We start from the raw sequence: 21,298 nt of genomic DNA, 5'->3' as shown, positions 1-21,298 counted from the left end.
TAAGGTGCTGAGCACCTGGGGCTCATATTAGCTCCAGTGGATTATTGGCTTATTTTAAAATCAAGCCAAAAAGTAACATTAAAGGTAGGCCTATCTGCATTTGTTTTGGAGGAGAGTGTGAGGGAAATTATTCTTGAATGATCTCAGGAAAAGTCAAGAATGTGTATTATCTGAACTAACTCTGAGTTGCCCAAATGGCTTATTCTGTTAATCAATATTGCTGTTATTTGGGGGGGGGGTCTTTTTTTCGTCATCTCCCAGCCCTCCAGGTTTAGTAGCTGTAACACCACGAACCATGTATTCTCAAGTCACTGAAAGATTTTTTTACTAGAAAGTTAGATCTGGTTATATTTAGAAATAGATGCTGAGCTTATATTGAATTCACAGCAGATAATTGCTATTTTAAACTGACTAATCCATTCATCAAATCGGTGGATTAAAAGCAGTAACAATTTCTCTTTCTTTACAGCCAAGTTGCAGCCCAAAGGTATTGATCTAGATGCCACAGGGAATATAAATGGATTGCCTGTAATAGAAGTGGATTTAGATTCGTTTGAAGACAAACCGTGGAGGAAACCAGGTGGGGCCTCAAAGTTTACTGTGGTAAATATTTTCTGAAATTCTGTTTTATTTTGCTTTTCATGCATAGTTTCTGTCAAAGTGTTGCTGCCATGGGGTAGGAGTGGGAAATCCAAACAACCCTCAGAGCTTGCCTCTGACTCCTGTTCTGAGCACTAAGTGAGACTAACTGGAGTTATTGAGCCATGGGCCAATTTCAATAGTGATTTGGAGAAACTGGGCTAGACTTGTATTCTATTTATCTGACCTTCCTAAAGAAAATTAGCTGGTCTTTTATTCATCCTCTGCTTCCTGAAGTGTGCAGCTCTGATAGCAGTATAGTAGCAGTTGTCCAAATCCTGAAGTCAGGCAGACTTATTGTCATTGACCTCACTGGGATTGGGATTTGGCTGTAGATGAGAGATGGTCTCCTATTGATGCGCAGCAGCTAGCATGCTTTAGCCTATGATGGCTGATCTCAAGGACACCCCCATGCAGCCTTGTCGTTGGCACTACTTTAGAATATCAGCACCTTGGTTAGGAAGTCCCTGGTGCATAAAGGAGCATGGAAATGGATAGTTTGTATCTAGCAAGTTAGCACTCAGCTACGCATAATTTCTGTTGTCAGTGGGCATAATCCTTTATATTGTGAAGGAAAACAGTCACACTCAGTTCTTTACAGGAGCACCTGGAGACTTTTTTAAAACATAACTCACATTAAACGATGCACTAAGGAAAATAACTTAGTGCTTTTGGAAGGCCACTGCATAACAGAACAGAAGTCTTTGAGTTGGGATATGTGTTCTGCTCCAAGGTCTGCAACTGGCTGAGACCCTGAGTGAATCACTTTCCATGTCTCACTTAGGTTCTCTGTATCATGGGGCTAATAATAATCACCTTTTGTAAAATGCTGACATCTGTAGAAAAAAATTGCCATGTGACATGCTAAGAGATTAAAGTATGCCCAGTTTATTTGGTCTTCCCTGTTTCTATTGGCTTTATATTGTAGAGTTTTCTACATCAAAGTGACTCTAATGTACAAACTATAAAATGTTTGAAGTGAAGACTTTATCTGTTTCAGACAAAAGTAACTAAGATCCAAGGAGGCTCAAACAATTATTACAGCATCTGTGCAAAATTGGCATGAAACTGTGAGATTAGGCATGAAATCCACTCAATTGCTCCCTCCAAAGGTGGAAAATGTACCCAGTAAGTTACTGGAGTAAAAGTGCAGCTGCTTTCACTTTTGCATACTTGAGTACAATCCAGATGTGATGTGAATGCATGTGTGCCCATATTTTTACTCAAGTAGTTTTCCAGAGGGACACTGGTGGATTGTACTTAAATGCACCCCGCCCCCAAAAGCACCTGTACTTTTACTCAAGCAACTTCTTGGTCATTTTTCCCACCTCTGGCTCTTTCATAGAATAGGGGGAGCCTAATAGTTTACTTGGCTTTCAAAAATAAGATTCTGTTGAAACAATTGTGCTTCTAGAAGGCTGTGCATGATATGTTTGATATGCCTCACCCACCTGAAATGAAAAGTAGTAGAGGGTACAATAGAAAATTCAAATCACTGTTCTTTTAAGGTATTGAGCATCAGGCACTTTGTGATGAATAGATGTTGGTGTAGATCAGTGGTTCTCAAAATTTTTGGCCCATGATCCAGCTTGCTCAACACACAACTTTCCACAGACCACAAGCCAACCACACTTGATAACAAAATGCATCTGTTCATCTCTAACTTCCTTAAATACTAAATTATTCATATTAGGCTACAGGAGCATAAAAGCATAAATATCCAGATATAACATAAGGGGGCATATATTTAGATCTTATTGCATATATCATGTTAGTTACCAAACTTCTTTATTAATTTTATGTTCAAAACAAAATATAACAGCATTATCTTTATGGCAGGTGTGGGGAACCTTTTTGGGTTGGGGGCCACTGATCCACAGAAAAATAAGTCTTGGGCAACACAAAATTGACAAGGAAAAAAAAACAAACCTAAACCTCACTAATTGGGCTGTCCACTGAGACCTCACTTCCCTCTCTCTCTATAGTCCATGGGATGGGGGAGGCAAGTTTAAGGGCTTCTCACAGGTCAGATTAACTCTTCTGGGGTCCTGGGGCTAGTAGACTTTGTGGGGCTCCCTAGGCTTTGGAGTGGGGCCAAAAGTGAGGGGTTTAGTGCCTGGGGTGGGGGCTGTTGGGTTGCAGAGTAGGAGTACAGGGTCTGGGCAAGAGGTGTGGTGCAGGAGGTGGTGTGGTCTGAATGGGAAGCAGGGCTCAGGAGTGGGCTAGGTGTACAGGTCAGGGAGGGGTGGGGGTCCAGAGTCAGGGCATGAAGATGGGGGTGTGTTGCGGGTAGGGGAACGCTTAATTCCCTGGCATCACCCCATGCTGCTCCCATTGGCTTCAGTTCTGGATAATGGGAGCCATGGGAAAAGCCTTCAGTGAGTGGTTTTTTGTGTTGCCATTCCCCCAGCCAAGAGGAGGGGGAGTGACAACGCAGAGCCAGATATGGCCCATGAAGCTCAGGGCTTGCTCCCCCACTGCAGCAGGAGGCTGGCACTGGCACTTCAAGAAAGTAAGGGGCACAGTGCTAGAGTGCCAACTTGGGCACCCTGCCGTGAGGGGATGGGACCAAGCTCATGGCTCACCTGCAAGGTGGTCACAGACCATAATTTGAGAATCAGTGGTATATGTGTAAATAGAAAACATATCCTTTTTTTCTTCAGGGAATTTGACCTCAAAGTGAAAGAGAGACTAGGAAGAGAATAAGTTAGGAGAGAACAGAATTAAAACAGTGGTACTGGTCAAACTTAGAGATACGAGCGTGGGAATCATTACTGTCCTGCTGACCCATCTCTTGACTAGGAATGATCCATATAGTCATAAAATACATCAAATAATATTATGACTTAAGGTAAAATTAAAGCAGAATGTGGGCTGAGTTTCTAGTATTAATATTAGATCACTTTTTGTACTACTTCAGTAGCCTCTCTTTGGGCAGCCTTCTGGGCTTTATCATAGACCAGGAGTCAACAGTCTCTCTGAGGCAGAGTGCTGAAATCTAACCTTTTGACCTCGACGTATGGTCCAAGTGCTGGTGATACTTTATAAAGTCACTAATAGTCTGACTTACAACTTCATTAATTTTAAAAAAAAATGCAGAGCTTTACTGTATAGGTAGTAGTTGGTAGCATTAGCTGGTCTTTTGTTAATCCATAGGCGGCATGGCTTTGAGCAAGATGCATATGGAAGGAGAGGCGGGGCTGAGCTCCCACCTCACATGCTGATGAAAATCAGCTCACGTGCCACTCCTGGCACCCAGGCCGGAGGTTGCTGACCCATCAAGACAGTCTCTCCTTAACATGGAGAGGAAAGGGAGGAGGGGGGGAAACTTCACACCATGGGCATGAATGAAAGAACAAAATCTGATCCAGTGAGGCTGATCTTTAAATTTCATGTTACTAAGCCTGAGCTAGTAAATACATCTTTGAAGGGGGTACATAGGAAGAGTGATTGCCAGGAGGGTATAAATAAATATAAGGTCTAACTCCCAACCTTTATCATGGCCAGGTAGTGTTAGTTGAAACTCAAAGGTTTAATCTTGAATTTGTTGTTTTTACAATTGGTCACGCCAGAAATACCTCTGTAGTAATGTTGAGTGCTAGGAGGCACTTTTATATTACACTGCTGTGGGGTTACACCTTGATACAGTTTCATAAAATCATCTACAAGGTACATGGACAGAACCTTAAATTATTTCAAATGTTATAATGGATTAATTCACCTTGAGAGACCCCTGTTCAAATAAGTTGTTCCCAAACTTTTCAACGTCATTCCCCCTTTCTGATTTTTTTTGGAAAAACCTTCATACCCTCCCACCTCTTCTTTACCATCATCCAATCCCCCTTGTTACAAAAAATTCAGTTAGTAACTTACAATTTAAAATACCAAAGCTTGGTATAAAAATTATTTAAAATTAAAAATCACAAATAGGTTTTTCTTGGCCAAAAAAGTTAATTAAAATTTAATTTAACATCAAAAATAGCAGAAACAAAATGAATTTAATGTGAAGGATGGTGCTGCATTTTCTTCATGTTGGGAAATTGTTGTTTTAAGAGAGAAACATGCACAATGCAAATTTTCGACATCCATCTATTTCTGTGTCATTTTTAATGTTACTAAAGTGAAAAAGATTTTTTTCACAGAGGTACATTGACGAAAACGGAAGAATAACATGTGGTGCTTCTTCAACTTTTGAGTATATTGGATACAAAATTACTCCAAGCTTGAGTTTTCGAAACTATCTTTTGTGCTTGAATCATATTTTATTTTGAGTGCTTGTTCTTGCAATACTTCTGGCAGTAAATCAACATCAGCGTTGAATGGATTGCTTACTAATTTGAGTGGGATTGCCAGAAAAATTGTCGGGAAAAATAGCGGCTGAATTCGTCAGCAGGACAGTCCAGATAAAACACAATTTTGTTCTTCACATTGTCTTTACAAAGTTCTTGGAAACCATTTTCAGCGGGTGATGAAACTGTCAGAAAAGACTAAAACTTAGGCAACTGAGCTTGTGTTTGACATTTCCAAAACTGGATTGTTTTCTGCAAAGGTGTTGATGGCACCGTGGTGCATTGTAATGTTTGCAGCTTTGTTTTGTTGCAGTTTGAAACTGAGGTTGTTTAAAGATTCAGAAATGTCCACGAGGTATGCCAGTGAAAGTTGACATGTTTGGTCCTTAAATGCATGATATGACTCTTCTTTCTTCTGTTGCTTGAGGAAAATTTCCTCATTGTTTTTCAGTTTGAATAATCTCAAAATCATGTTATCTTTGGAAGGCCATCATAGTGCCATGTGAAAGGAAACAGTTTTATGATCTGCTCCCAAATCTGTGCAAAGAGCATCAAAAATTCTCATATTTAAAGCACTGTTCTTCACAAAATTGACAGCTTTGGTGGCCAAATTCAATGAGTCACGTAGGTCATCTGGAAGGTTTTTAGCAGCCACCACTTGTCTGTATAAGCAACGAGGGGTCCTGTGGCACCTTATAGGCTAACCGAAATGTATGAGCATGAGCAAAGACCCACTTCATCAGATGCAGGTTGTGGAAATTTGCAGAGACAGGTATAAATAGGCAGGCCAGAGCAAGGCTAGAGATAACAAGGTTAACTCAGTCGGGGAGGGTGAGGCCTAATACCAGCAGTTGATCTGGAGGTATGAACACCAAGAGAGGAGAAACTGCTTTTGTATTTAGCCAACCATTCACAGTCTTTGTTTAGTCCTGAGCTGAGGGTGTCAAATTTGCAGATGAAATGCAGCTCAGCAGTTTCTCTTTGGAGTCTGATTTTAATTTTTTTTTTTTTTTTCTGTAGGATTGCTACTTTTAAATCTGTTACTGTGTGTCTTGGGAGATTTAAGTGCTCTCCTACAGACTTTTGTAGATTGCCATTTCTGATATCCAACTTGTGTGCATTTATTCTTTTCCAGAGGGACTGTCCAGTTTGTCCAATGTGTATAGCAGAGGGGCACTTCTGGCGCATGACGGCATATATTACATTGATAGATGTGCAACTGAATGAACCTGTGATGGTGTGGCTGACCTGGTTAGGTCCTGTGGTGGTGTTGATGGTGTAGATATGTGGGCAGAGCTGGCACTGCGGTTTTGTTGCATGGGTAGGTTCCTGAGTTAGAGTTGCTGTGATGTGGTGTATAGTTGCTGGTGAGAATTTGCTTCAGGTTGGCAGGTTGTCTGTGGGCAAGTAGCTATGCTAAAGGTAGCTATCCTACAGCAAAAAAAAAAAAAAATTTAAAACCAGACTCCAAAGAGAAACTACTGAGCTACATTTCATCTGCAAATTTGACACCCTCAGCTCAGGATTAAACAAAGACTGTGAATGGCTGGCTAAATACAAAAGCAGTTTCTCCTCTCTTGGTGTTCACACCTCCAGATCAACTGCTGGTGGTAGGCCTCACCCTCGTTATCTCCAGCCTTGCTCTGGCCTGCCTATTTATACTTGCCTCTACAAATTTCTACTACCTGCATCTGACGAAGTGGGTCTTTGCCCACGAAAGCTTATGCTCATGCATTTCTGTTAGTCTATAAGGTGCCACTGGACCCCTCGTTGCTTTTGCAGATCCAGACTAACACGACTACCCCTCTGATACTTGACACTTGTCCGTATATGACACAGTGAGTTGTGGTTATGGCTGGATTTTTTTTTTTTTCCTTTCACCAATGTCACAAATCCACAGAGAGCACCAAGCATTGGTGGAGCATCCACTGCATATACACCAACCAGTTTTCCCCATGAAAGCCTATTTTCTTCAAAAAAGTTGGAAATCTTTTTCCTAACACCAGAAGCCTTTGTGGTCATGAGTTTCTTTGAAAAAAGCAGTTCTTTTCACAGTTCCATTGTTAATTAATCGAACATAGACAAGCAACTGACAACATTATACTACATCAGTGGTAATGTAGTCTTGAGCGACACTTGAAGAAGAACCATAGCGCTTTGACAGACAAACGGAACTGCTAGCCCTACATGTCAAAAGGCCAAAAAAAAAATGGCATTTTGTGGCATGATATTTGAAAACTAAGATACTTTGACAGCAATGGTCTCCAGTCCCTTTACACCCAAGATCACTATTTAAATGTCAGGGAAGCCCCCAAGACCCCTGCCCCTTTCTTGAGGCCCCACCCTCTCCGTTCTCCTCCTCCTCCTCCATCATTTGTTGTCCCCAGCCCTTACTCACTCTCAGTGAGTTGAGATAGGAGTTATGGGCTCTGAGGTGAGAATAAGGGATTTGGATGTGTGAAGGTTGAAAGGTGCAGGCTCTGGGAGGGAATTTGGGTGAAGGAATAGATGGAAAAGGGGCTGTTGGCTCAGGGAGGGGGGTCCAGGCTGGAGAGCGTTGAAGTCAGGTGGAGTGTTGGGGTGCTGGGCAAAGCACAGGCTTGTGTATGTGAGGGTGCAGGAGTTCAGGTTGGGATGTATGAGGAGCTTAGGGCAGTGGGGTTGGGAGTGTGATGGACTCAGGGCACAGATTTGGAGTGTGTGGATTGTGCTGTAGTGTTGTCAGAAGACTGGGGATGTGAGAGGCTCAGGACAGGGGGTCTGATAAATGGTAGGCCGAGGATTTTGTGTGTGAGTGAGAGTGAGAGTGGATGGATGATGCTGTGGCCAGAGGGGGGCTTTGTTGGCCAGGCGTCATTTTTAAATAAAATATGTCCAACACAAACGTTTCAGCATTGCCTTTATTTATGGGTGGGGCAGGGGACCTGTACTTGTGGGGGTCTGGGTAAGGGGAGGGGACAGCTCAACTGGTAGCTGGGAGTCCTGCAGCTGCTTGCCAGGTCTGGGATCTTAGGAATCTCATGAACTGCTTCTCCTCCCCAAACAGCTGGTGCATTTCATGAAAAGCTGGGCCTGCTGCCTTCCTGCACGAGGGACAGGCTGCCAGAGCAGTTGGAGCTGGCATGGACCCAGGACTCCCACTCCCCCCACAAGCAGGCAGGCAGAAGGAAGTCGCAGGCAGGCAACAGATGTGGCTTTTCAGGAAATGTGCCAACTGTTTGGGGAATGGGGAAGCAGCACACTTGCTTCCTTAGCTGCTGGCTCCGGTATGCAGCTGCGGAATTTTCCCCTAAACACCACAGGAAGCCGGCACCACCTCCATTTTTGCAGGTGGTAACGCCAGTGCGGGCTCTTTCTTGGAGTGGGTTTGGGATTGACAGAGGGGGCAGGGTTGTCTTATGCCTTCCCCTGGAATTTCTTCATTGCCCCTTGTGGGGCTCACCCCCCCAAATGGGGAACCTACAGTTCAAATCCTGGCGGAGATGACAGCCAAAAAACAAGTCTCTATGGTTTAAGTCCTGTTATGAAAGTCACTTGCAGTTTAGCACAATTTGACGTATTAGACCATGTTCCAGAGACTCTAATTGGAATAGCAAAGCATCGATAGAAAAGCATTGGCAGAGCTGAGGGGAAAAAGTCTCTGTGCCACTGATAGTTTTCATCGGTGCTAAACGACTCCATAGAACTACAGGAGAAACTTGTAAAACTGAAATCACTGAAGACTTCTGTGACTTCATAGATCGTTCCATTTCCCTTACAGCATCCTGTATTTGGGTTGAACCTTCCTTCCAATGGGTTCCAGAGCACTTCATGTTTTGGGGCCCCTTGAGAGGTACCCACCTCTGAGGAGGAACACAATGGCATTGGAATACTCATGCCAACACTATACAAAGTTCAGAACAGAAAGTGAAGAACAAGCACATCTAATTCTCTATAGAAAATGTTATGCACTTCAGGAGCTATTTGACAATGCACATGTTTTCACAGTTTCTCTGATTTGTGGCTTTCAGGTGCCGACCTTTCAGATTACTTTAATTATGGATTCAATGAAGAAACATGGAAAGCTTATTGTGAAAAGCAACGACGGCTGCAGCTTGGACTGGACCCCTCTCCACCTATCAACAGTGAAAATAAGATCACAGTAAGTAACTTGATATACAGTGTTTTGCATGTCATAGAAGCCTGTTTCTTTTGTGGGTGAATTGGTGCAAGTGTAAAAATGGAAACTGGTTTAAAAATGTGATGCAAGAATATTGACTGAAAGGCGAGCTGTCGGGGAAGATGGACCTAAAATTATTTTAGAGGAAATGACAATTTAACTTCCTTCAGGCTAATAAATTGTTCCCTTGTATGGTGGAATGAAGTACTCCAGCTGTGGAGCAGGGCTGGTAACGTGGTCACAGCCCTCAGGTGGGTCATTCCTGTCTGCTTTAATTCAGTACTGGTGGGAAGTGGAAGATTAACAGACCATTGACTTACATCTGATTTGAGGAGGCAACTGTGAGAAGAACATTGTTTCCATCGCTTATTTGCTCCTTGGCATATCTGTTGAGACTTCATTTGTTCTGTTGATTGTTCTTGTGGTGTGGACTCCTGTCCACCATAGCCACCACTCATTCTGGGCCCTTAAATAGTAACCACATTTGAGTGAGGTATAGGCAAAAATCTTCTGAATCTGCTTCCCTGAATGAAGGTCTGGAAAAACAGGAACAGAGTCAAATTAAGTGTATCTTGGAGCTTCTAGTGGAAATTTAAAAATGGGGACAATAGACCAAGAATGGAAAAGTTATTCAGTTTGCAAAAATGTGCTGAAGATTGGATCTTTACTTTGTGTGAACCTTGTCAGCCACTTGGATTATTGCAGATGAAAGTTCTGCTTTGCTTCTCAGTGGGGCACCAAAAAGTACATCTTCATGACTTACAACTCTCATCTGGCAACCGAAGACAGAGCTTTTTTTTTTTTTAATTGATCAGGTGCAGCAAGGAAGGACAGGCAATGCAGAGAAAGAACCAGAGAACAGCATTATCAAAACGGATTTTAAAACAGACTTTGTGACTCTGGTTGGAGGGCGCATGAAGGCTGGGCCTCCACCTAACAGGTAAGAGAGTTTATGGAAACAGTATTGGAGGTTCTCTATTGTAATGTTTAAAATGCTGGGGCAAGTGTGATCCTGCTATTTCTCTGTGAGTCTGTTATGGATCCCAGACAAGATATAGTGACTTTTTAAGTATACTGGACACTACCCCATAATTCAGTAACTATCACCTTCCCCAATGACACACAGCTGTGTAATTTTGGAATCCCTCACTGTCTTCATTTCCCTACCCCATTGGTGTCCTCAGTGTTTGGGTAGGTTGGCCTGATGCTCCCCCTTGCAAAGGGGAGCTTGGTAGAGAACAGTCCTAAGACAAGGAACTCTTCCTGCTATGATGATTCATCTTGTTGGGCTGCTGGTTCTTCCAAAGCCTGGTCCAACTCCCATTGAAGTTCATGAGTCATTACGTGGCCTTTAACCAGAGCTGGATCAGGCCTTGGTAACTGACAAGAGGCCATGGAACTGCCTGCTTTGCAGCTAGTATGAATTACATAAACTGTCAGTTACGTGTTGCTTTGTTCTTTTTCCCCTTGAGTGTAGATGGTGCAAAGCCTGTGCAAAGTAAAATGGCATTTAGTAATTCTGCTAGGAAACTTGTACAACAGTCATCTTCCTGACAATGTGGATATTATTTTTACAAGGAGCTTTGGGAAATTTGGTTACCAAAAACCAAAGCACATTATTTTTCTTATTTGTAAAATTCATATTTGACACACCTCTGCTGATCATACCTAGGAACCAGTCCTGCACCCGAGTCTTTCTTTTTTCCAATGGAGGCTTTGAGTAAAAAGATAGGATCTCAGGAGTTAGCACCGGATTATTCATACTAAACGAAGTTTAATGTTCCAGTTTATTTCTTTCTGCCTAAGCAGTTAGTTTACGCTCTGCATTTCATACCTTCTTAACATAAAAATCATATTGATCAGTTTTACTTTCTGGCTCTCTCATATGATACTATTCTTTCCCAAAGTCTGTGCCAATGCAATCTGCTCCTACTGATTTTTTTCCCCCCCCCACCCCCTTACTGGGCACTTTTTCTTTAAGAAAATACATGCTAAGCCCTTAATACAGCAGAATCCATTTTAACATAGAATCAATATTGGTTTTATCTAGAGAGAGACCTAGATTAATATCAGTGTGTTTAAATACCTTTGGTGCTATGGCAATAGCACTCCTCTGTTGGCAGTAGGAAACATACCATGAAACTGGATGTGTTGTGCTACTGTAACTTAACAATCAGTAGGTTGTGTTTACAAAAGTCTTGTTTCCAATGACAATGGAAATGACAAGGACAGAATCTCACAAGTCTTCTGTTGATCATCTCTGGCCCTTCTGTAACTCACTTGTGCCACACTGCACGTTAGGTGTGATCCTAGTTCTTCCTGGTTGACTGCACCAGAAGCTGACTGTGATGATGACATTTGCAATAGCTTTGTCAGGCAAAAGGTGCGAAATTCAGAAGCTTATTGGGGGTGGGAGATGCAAAATGTAGTGGGATCCCATTATTTGGAGTCAGGTATTCTTTATAGTTAATTAAAAAGAGTTCATAATATTTTAATAAATGACTTCAACAGTTAATTAAAAGCTCATGAGGCGGTCCGGTAGAACCAAACTGAGATTTCCTGGTTTAGTGTCACGAAACGATTAGCCAAGATGACACAGACCAGGCTTTATGTCCTCACTTCAGTTGTGGTCACAAGTCATGGCAAATTCAGTCTTTGGGAGGAGGCAGGGACTCTGCATCTTAAAGGATCAGGCTCTTCTTGAGTTGCTGTTTCTGCATTGGGAAAACTAACCTGTCCAGATAGGCAGTCCCATCTGCTTGGTTCCAGGGTCTTTATTGAGAATATTTTCATTCCCAAAATTCCTTCAGCTACTCCTGCTTCTTCAGCACCCCCAAAATCCTGTACTTGTGAAATCACAGCTGTGGAAATTGTTGTCCCCAGTATTGGATTTTGAATAAGCAACAGGAAAATACACATTCTTGCAAAGCAAAAATCCGGGGTTGATTCTGATCTAATTAGGGTAACCAACAGCACAATTTGATGTCCTGTTTATATGCAAATACCCTTATTAATACAAGGCCCAGTCTTGCTCCCATTAAAAACCAGTGGTAAAACTCAGACTTCTGTGGGAGGAGGAATGGGCCCAGGAATAGTGTGGCAACAAGCATGACTGTGAATTGTAATGAGAGTTAAGTATCTGTTTTAGAGAGTTGGTCCATGAAGGCTAGCGTGGATCCAAATTTTGGGTGTTTCTGGTCTGAGCGCCTCAAGTGCTGAGCACTCTACTCCTGCTAGATCTGGCCACAGCAGCTTTGGGTCTTGATCCTGCAACCCATAGTCACTTGAGTAGTCTGACTGAAATGTAGGAGAGTGACAGTTTTCAGTGTCTGAATGGATGCTGAACACCCCCTCCTGTCTGCTGAAGCTGGCAGAATATTCTTCACATCTCATGATCAAGCCCTAAGTGGTGTCTAAAGAGATTTAATTTGCTTCCTACAGCCAGAGCTCAAGTTCTGCACAGCAGCAAAGGATTCCCAGCCCTTCTGCTTTGTTGCCCTGTCAGTTTGAGCTCTGCCTAGAGTGATTTGCCCTGGAAGGAAAAGAATGTACTTGGCCTTTTTGCTTTAGGTCTCCCAGCATGAGAGAGAGCTCTCTCTCGGGGGGGAAAAGAAAAACTGTTACTTCTAATTTCTGTGCTGAACCTGAGAAGATATATCTACTTTGTACCAGGAAGCTGGGTGGGACAATTGATGTGATTGGTGGACAGGCAGGCACTATTAGGAGGGTAGAAGGAAGACGCCGCGATAAACACGCCTCTGAGGAAAATCCCATTCAGGTAAACAGCTTCAAGCTGTCTTCAAACATTTGATATCCCATGCACTTTCAGGTGAACCTTGAGCAATTGTCTGCACTTTCCTGACTGTCTACTGCAAAACATGGGGGTTTGTTCTAAAGGAACACTGTCAAGAATGCAAAGTAAAGCACTGGTCGAAAAGGTGTGCACATGCCATTGCCCCCTCATGGGTGGAATCAGAATTCAGCTGTATCACCAGCTCTGTGTTGCTAATAAAGATTTTTCCTTCTCCCTGCCCCGTACCCCTGTTTGTTCCTTCCCACACACTGGGACTTCAGTTTTTTGAGCAGGAGGGTCCAAGCTCCCCACTGCCATCATGATGTTCCCAGGGTGTTTAAAGTATTAACTGTAAAGTTTATAGATTAATTTGCTAATGGTTTTAATTAAAAAAGCCTTACCATGTTACTAGTGTGTTCTCCTATTACACCTGAAAGAATTGTTGCATTCTAATTTATTTTCATTGTTAATTGCTTTCATTTACCTTTTACATTTTTTTTCATGTTGAACAGTAAAATTAGTCTGGTTATTTTCCCTTTTCCATTCCTATGAACTAACCTAGTGTGGGGGTTTCCAGCTCTGCAAGGGAATGTTTATGTATCGTTTGTCCTTTTTAAAAAAAAATTCAAAATAAAACATTCATGTCGGTTATCGCACATTCTTCACTCTGCAGAGTCTGTGTTGGGCCTGTGCTACTTGATGATATCCTTAAAAGGGACAGACACATGAGGTTCAAAACTGTGGGCCTGTTCTGATCTCATTTCAGTTGAACTCCATTGACTTCAGTGGTGTCATCCCTAATATCAAATGTTTGTGCCCATATTCTGTGGGGATTCTCAGCCCACCAAAGAGAATCCCCAGAGCCTTCTGACCAGAACAATTCTTTTCTAACTGTTCCCTCCAATCCAAAAAACTAGTGTGCATGACTCCCCAAATTCCTCTTTTATAAAGTAACAATGTTGGAAAAGTGCAAACAAACCTTTTACTCTAAGGGTAGGCCCCGGTGGTGCATTAAAGCTAAATCTGCTTCATAAATTTCTCCCCTTACTGATGCTGTTATATGCATATCCAAATCGTTTTGATCTATGCTTTATACTGAGATTTAAAACAGCGTCAATGAGAACATGAAGGGCCAAGTTCTCTTGCCAGTTAGACTTGTGTGACTCCTCCAGCGATCTTAATTTTGGTGGTGGATTTACACTGATGCAACTAGGAGGAAAATTTGACCCCATGCTGCACTGATGAAGAAATGAAATTGGAGGTACTTCAAAAACAAATTTTGGAACAAAAATCTCTCTCTATAAAGAGTTAGCATATCACCACTTGAATGGGGCTACTCTTATTTTGAGGGCTGTGATGTGGAGCCTGATCTCAAGAGTGGCCGAGCCCAGCCCCTCTTGGGATTGGGTTTTTGGCTAGTCCTAAGGGTGGTGGTAACATAAGAGGCATGCAAGTGACCCATTCTGTCATGCTGTGCATCACTTGGGGGAGGGGTGTCTTACATAGGAGTAGATTTGTATTTAGTTTGGCCTCTATCACATGCTGATGTTTATGCTAGAGAAACTATGTGTAGCCAGGGCATTTCCTTGCATGCTAAGCGTGTAACATCTCCCCAGTAGTGTGGTTGAAAGACTGAGGTTGTCCCTGACTTACCCTGCCCTGTAATGCTGGGATGTTTGGTTTCTGGGGCGCATGCCCCTTTTGCCAGCCCTGGGAGGCGCTGACTGCAGTTGCCATGGGATAAAACACCATCTTCTATTTTCTGTCTTTTGTTTTAAAGGTTCTTGGAGATCATGGAAATAAGCCACAGCCCCCCCAGCAGCCCCAGCAACCATCACAGCCCCAGCAGCCACCTCAGCAACAGCCATTTGCACCGCCAGCAGGCCCCCCACCTCCCCCAATTGCTGGGCCACCCCCTCCACACTTTCTCCACCCTCCCCCTCCAGTTACTTCTGTCCCACCTCCTCTGCATCCTCCAGGTAGGTATTTGCTCTGCATTCAGACCAATCTTGATTGTCCAGTATCCTCATCTCTCAACCCTTAACCTCTGCCTATCCCTCAACTTCTTAAGAGCTGCTGTTCTTCTTGAATGGCTCTGAACATTTTTGTCCCACTCCCTGGTGTTATTTGAATGCCATGGTAGTTGGCATCTCACCCATGGGATAAACAGAATAGCAATTTCTATTTGTATTTGAAGGAAGGTAGTAACATAGGGGAGTATGTCTTCACTGCAGGGAAGAGCAACACTGCTGCAAATCAGTCTTCCAGAGTTTGGCTTAGCGCATCCTTTAGGGATACACTAAATCGAGCTCATAGACCTATTGGCACCAGTACAGTAAACCTTTGATTTTAATGGACTAATGTGGGGAGGAGTGTCCCGTTAAAGCAGAATGTCTGTCTGTAAAATACAAAGGTTTACTATCCCCCCCTGCCAGGCTCCCGCAGTCTGCGCCCCCTCCCTCCCCCCCCCCCCCCCAAAAAAAAAAAAAAAAGCCAGGGGTTCATTTTACTGCTGGAGCTGGAACCAGCGGAGTGTGCTGCATGGCTGGAGCTGCTGGACCATGGCTGCAGGCACCCACCACGTGCAACTGGAGGGGCCACTGGAGCCACCATGCGCTCCTCCCACCAGGGGTGGGGTGTGTACGCAAGTGCCATCTGCCCACATCTGCACCCGTGTGGCAGCTCCAGCAGAGGAGACGGTGGCTCCTCCAAGCTGCAGCAGTGGTAAGTTCCTTACCTTTCTTGGGGGGGCGGGGCGGGGGATAGATTTAGGATTTTGCAGACCTTGGGAACACCAGGGTTGTCCATTTGTTTCCCAAAACCAGCTAAATTGGGGTCCATAAAATTGAGGGTTTACTGTACTGCTCCTCGTGAGGACTAATGGAAGTTGACGGGAACATTTACTCCCGTCAGGCTCCCTCAGTGGAGACAACACAGAAGCTTGAATTAAGGTATGTTGACTCAGATACGGAATTTAATGGGGCTGGAGTTGCAGATCTAAATTTAACCTTCTCCTTTTAGCATAGACTGGCCTAGGATTGCCCTATTGGATCAGACCACTGGGCAGTCTAGTCCAGGATCCTGTCTGACATAGGTCAGAGGAAAGTGAGACACCCCCTGCCCCCCCTTCCGTAATGGATGTCTGGAATAATCTGCTTAGTGGGTAGGTTTCTTCTTTATTCCGAATGGGTAGCTGTCAGTTTTCGCCCTGAAGTCTGGGGGTTCATATTCCTTGTTACATGTGTTTCCTATAGATTTTTATCACACCTCATGTTACTGTGGATATTATTTTATATAAATGTCTGGGTAAGCAGGTATGAGTAATGCCCATTTTATTTTTCATTTTAAGACAATCATATAAATGTATGTGCAAATGAGGGCCCACCCAGGAGTTCCTGGCAAGCTGTTAGTGATCCAGGGGAACCCATGAAGCTGCTCAAGGTACCTGCGCAAGGAGGAGAGGAGTCACCCCCACCTCAGCATAGTCAGCAGCCTGGTGGCCAGGATAGGGACTGCCTGAACCAGGCGCCTCTCCCCCAGCCTGAAGGCAACTGCAGCAACTCCTTTGTCTTCCCCACTTGCAGTTGGGGTGGCCTGGCCCTGGCCCCTGCCATAGCCCAAATGGCCCAAAGGCCCCCTTCTCCCTGTGAGTCCCTGGCCCTTGAGCTCTGCCCTGCAGTCTGGTTCTGAGCTCTTGCCTAGTGCCCAAGTCCTACCCCAGGGCCTGCATTCCAACCTTCTGCTCCATACCTGAGCCCTTTCCCACACTCAGAACCCCTTGGCTCACATGCATTTTGTTGTGTACACCAATATGAAGGTGATATGTTGTATGTCACTTCCATATTGGTACACAACAAAATTCATTCTGCTCAGGGGTGTGACAAATTGTAATGCTGCTCCAAGAAGAAGGAAAAACCTGCAGTAGTTATAATGCCTATGTGGCAAGAACGTGTTGAGATGTGGGTTGGAAGAGGGGAAATGCCCGCTTGGGTCTAGGTATCCCTCCCCTTTGTGTCTTTGACAACATTTTGTATATAGTCAATTTCTCTTTCTCCTGGACAGCTTGTCACCTTGCTCTGATGTTTGTGTGGATCTTACACAGTAGCAACAGGGGGAGAGAAATTTTGACACCCTCTCCACCCCCAAAAACAGGATTTATAAAGCCTTTTGTCAGGATGGCGCAATTATTTCTATACCTGAAACTATTTTAAATTATATTTTTGGAGGGTAGATTTCAAGGGGATGATGGTTCCTTCTGTAACAAATGTTGTGATGCATCAGTGTATGCTTCACCCCTGACTTTAGAAAGGGGCTAATTAGAGTAAGGGATTGCATTGTTTTCTACAAGGAAAGGAGTGTTTTCTAGCAGTAAGAGGAGGATTCTGGAGTCAGGAGCATCAGGTTCTGCTCTCATTTCTGTTATATGATGCACAGTGTGAGACACCTTATTGGAGATAACCTATGTGAACTGGGGTTAGATTACTATTTTTATTTTTTAGAGAGGAACCAATTCTGTCTTTAACCAGCATTTGATTCTGTGGAGTATGTTGATCCAGAGCCAGAGATTAGATTACACACATTTAATTTGAATGGACAGTTTGTCATTCATTTATCGTTGAACTCGTGTTGACCCTGTGGTGGGTATCTCAGGTGAAAAACAATCAGTCTTTAAACTCTGGTGCTAAAAATTACTGTTAAACCCAGGACAGATGGTTTCACATGTATATCTGTCATTGATATCAAGGGGAGTTTCAGATCAGCCTGTCACAAAAATATGGTGGCAAAGACCAAGATAGCTTGCTCATTCATTCTTGCCTGCTGATTGTCCAGGGTGTGCACAGTGCTCATGAGTCCTTTTGATTTCTGTCTCTAACCCAGAATATCAGCAGTGCCCTGAAACACTTTTACATTTACTGCAAACAAGGCTGTGTCTCTTTCACTCAAGCACGAACTTTGCATGATAATCAAGGCATTGATCACTGGTGGGCTGGAACAGGGACATGAAAGCCATGCTTTGGACTTTACCTTGAGCAGTGTGTAGCAGCTAGTCCCCCAACTGGAAGAGGTCAGCAGGAGCATATCACACTAGTGCTGTTCTCTTTGCTGGCTTTACTTTGTGAAGATCCAGAATAAATATGCTTCCAGGGATTAGATGCCTGGAAAACCTTCTTGCATTGACTGACTGACAGATGAAATACTCGCCTTCCCGGTCTCTTCTGCCTTATATCTATGAGGGCTAAAGGTGGGAAAGGTGAAGAATTCTTATTTATATTCTGTTCACCTCAAACTTCTTGAAGAAGACACTACTAAACCAGGCTTATTAGCCTACAGTAACAAACAAATGTTAATTTCTTCCTTTGTTTTCTTATTTCATAGGTTTGCCCCCACCAGGTCCCATTCCAGGTAGGTGACTGATTTGCCTTTGACAGTGGTGAGTCTAAATAGCATAGTAAATCCTATCTAAGGGCTGAAGTGTAGCATGGACTGTAGTGGCCACATCTTCCCTTTAGGGCCGTGTCTACACGTGCCCCAAACTTCGAAACGGCCACGCAAATGGCCATTTTGAAGTTTACTAATGAAGCGCTGAAATGCATATTCAGCGCTTCATTAGCATGCGGGTGGCTGTGGCGCTTTGAAATTGACGCGGCTCTCCCCGATGGGGCTCCTTTTCGAAAGGACCCCGCCTACTTCGAAGTCCCCTTATTCCTATGAGCTGATGGGAATAAGGGGACTTCGAAGTAGGCGGGGTCCTTTCGAAAAGGAGCCCCGTCGGGACGAGCCGCGTCTATTTCGAAGCGCCGCTGCCGCCCGCATGCGAATGAAGCGCTGAATATGCATTTCAGCGCTTCATTAGTAAACTTCGAAATGGCCATTTGCATGGCCATTTCGAAGTTTGGGGCACGTGTAGATGTAGCCTTGGTCACTCCGATTTAGGCTAACATCAGCCCTGGTAAGCAGTGCAGTCTCAAATCTCAAAGTCCTCTAACTGTTTAACTTACAGAGCTAAATAGTAATCAATAGGCTACTTTTAAAATAGTCATTTTACCTTAGAGGAACAATCCAGAAAACGAGAGCTTGGTTGACAGTGGGCATCATGCTGCATGTGACATTGTCAATGTACAAACAAAACCACCCCTATTCACAGTCAGCCCTAAGTTCAAATGGGACCTGAGAGCCAAGCCTTCAGCCTTCCATGGGACTGGACTGGGCTAATGTAGAGGAAGTTTCACACTTTTAAGTAGTTATTCTGTTAATGATGCACAAGCCAGAATAAAATCTGGCTTCTTTTTCTGTGCTGTCTCTAGGACAGGGGTTGGCAACCAAAATAGCAAGAAGAGCCTTTTTTTCCAGTTCAGTAAAAAACTCAATAATTCAAGAGCCACAGTGCATGTGAATATGAAACTGTCCTTAATAAAAACTATATACTTCTTGTATCCCCTCCTTTTAAGAACAGTACACGTGTACGCGCGCGCGCACACACACACACACACACACACACACACACACACACACACACACACAGATTTGTATTGTGATACATGTTCACTGCAGGATGTTCACACCAACTTTATATTCTATTTCCTCACACTTTACATGTGTGTTTGTACCTCTCTTCCTGACTTGCACCCCCAAACCTCTCTCTGGAGTATGCTAGGGGGAGTAATCCAACATTTTGAGATCACATATTGTTTGCTATTTAGATATGAGTTGTTCATTTGGGGGCTTTTAGACATTTGCCATTTATCAAAAATAATCAGGAGGTTTTTTTGTTTTTGTTTTAAAAACTTTGCAATTATAGCTTTGGGAGCCAGAAAGAAGTCCTTTAAGAGCTGCAGGTTGCTGACCCCTGCTCTAGGGGAGCTAGTTGTAAAAAGCAATAGAGGTTCAATTATGGTAAGGGCATATGGCTCTGAATACGCTCGGGTGCGAGTCTGTGGATTAAGAAGTTGCCATTTCCATATACTGTTCAGAGCACAACTGCGCTTTAAATGCCTAATTTTGGGGGAGTCTAGCCCCATGTTGTAAGCCTGCTGCAGCTTCATCTTCATGCTGTGCTTTTATTTTATAGGGCTATTCCCTCCCCCTCTGGCTCCTCCACCAGCTCTCCTCATTCCAACACTTGATGGGTAAGGCAGAAGTTTCCTTTCAGGGCACAATTTTCCATCCTGGTTTTACACAGTCAGGTGTGGCTAGATAGTCAAACGGAATTACTCTGGGTGAGAGACATAGTAGGGAAGCAGGATCTACCATGTTTCTTTTGCAGTTTTAAGAATTGTTAAGAAGTGCTAGGATTTATGGTAACCTAAGGAGCAGGGCATGAGGCTACTGTAACAAGGTGTGCTGTGTGGTAAGGGTGCCATCAGGTTGGCCACACAGTATCATGATACTAGTTTGTGTTTAGTGGATTTGTGGAGTAACTTGCAAACTGCACTGGATTTGGAAGGGTAGCATGAACAGCCAGGTTTTGCATTTCCTTAGCAGTTTCCATCCAAGGATCTTAGAGCACTTTGCTACCATGAATTATGTCTCATGAAGCATTATTAGCTCCATTCTGCACATTGGGCAGGATGATGGGGACTGATGTTCTTGGAGGCCAAGTGCCTTGCTCAAGGATGCAGAATCAGCTCATGTCAGAGCCAGGAATATAACTTAAATTGCAGACTCTGACCACCACACCCACCCAAGGCCCTTTGTAAGGTGAAAAGATGTGACCTCTGGGATGATGAAAGTTCCGAAATGGCTTTAAAAATTACTTGCATGAAAAATGCTATGGAGGGGAATGTGCGAGGGTGATTGTTTTTATGTAACAGAACACGTGGCTTTCTCTCTCCTTTTATATATAAAATAAAGTAATTTTCCTCCTGGGTGACAGACTGATGATGTCATGTAAATAGCAGTTTGCCACCTGGGGTGAGGGGGAGAGGGGGGGGCCCTGGGAAGGCCAGGCCTGGCTGCGTGGCACCCTGGGAGGGCCGAGAAGCCAGTCCCGCCTGGCCTGCCCCCTCCCTGCCACTGGCCCTGGGATTCACATTAGTAACCACTGTCTGTTTTCTTTCCAAAGCCAGCCGGCTGGCTACAACAACAGGCAGCCTCCACCATTTGGATACAGCTCTGCAGGTGAGCACAGAAGACACAGGATGGTGGAGCTGACTGGGCATGGGGCTGGCCAGAGAGATGTTCGTAACTTATCCTTGTTCTCGGTTGACCTATGTCTCTGTCACTGTGATCTCAAAAGCTGTGACTGCGTGCTACACAAAACAGTCGCTCACCAGGCGTGTTGGTAATGGGGTTGAGCAGTAACCTTTCCACTGTCTTAGATCACCTGCACTCTCTGAAGTGACTCTGATGCAAATGATGCTTGTAATTAAACAGTTCTTTATCATGGTGCAGCTGCTCTCAGCACCCAACTCCCACGTC

General features: G+C 43.8%; 1 protein-coding gene across 1 annotated transcript in view; it reads left to right on the top strand.

Moving 5' to 3' along the window:
- LOC142020272 (uncharacterized) overlaps positions 1–21,298 on the top strand; it is a 44,646-nt gene that overhangs the window by 8,801 nt on the left and 14,547 nt on the right. The window contains exons 6-13 of the mRNA XM_075007985.1: positions 470–580; positions 8,939–9,069; positions 9,903–10,027; positions 12,760–12,865; positions 14,661–14,859; positions 18,257–18,283; positions 19,950–20,007; positions 20,943–20,998. Of these exons, the coding sequence (XP_074864086.1) occupies positions 470–580; positions 8,939–9,069; positions 9,903–10,027; positions 12,760–12,865; positions 14,661–14,859; positions 18,257–18,283; positions 19,950–20,007; positions 20,943–20,998 (813 nt within the window). The remainder of the gene's footprint in view (positions 1–469; positions 581–8,938; positions 9,070–9,902; positions 10,028–12,759; positions 12,866–14,660; positions 14,860–18,256; positions 18,284–19,949; positions 20,008–20,942; positions 20,999–21,298) is intronic.

Source organism: Carettochelys insculpta, chromosome 13, assembly GCF_033958435.1.
Source record: "Carettochelys insculpta isolate YL-2023 chromosome 13, ASM3395843v1, whole genome shotgun sequence".
In the NCBI taxonomy this organism is placed as follows: domain Eukaryota; kingdom Metazoa; phylum Chordata; order Testudines; family Carettochelyidae; genus Carettochelys; species Carettochelys insculpta.
The sequence above is the reverse complement of the archived record's forward strand: the minus strand, read 5'-3'. Positions and strand labels throughout refer to the sequence as shown.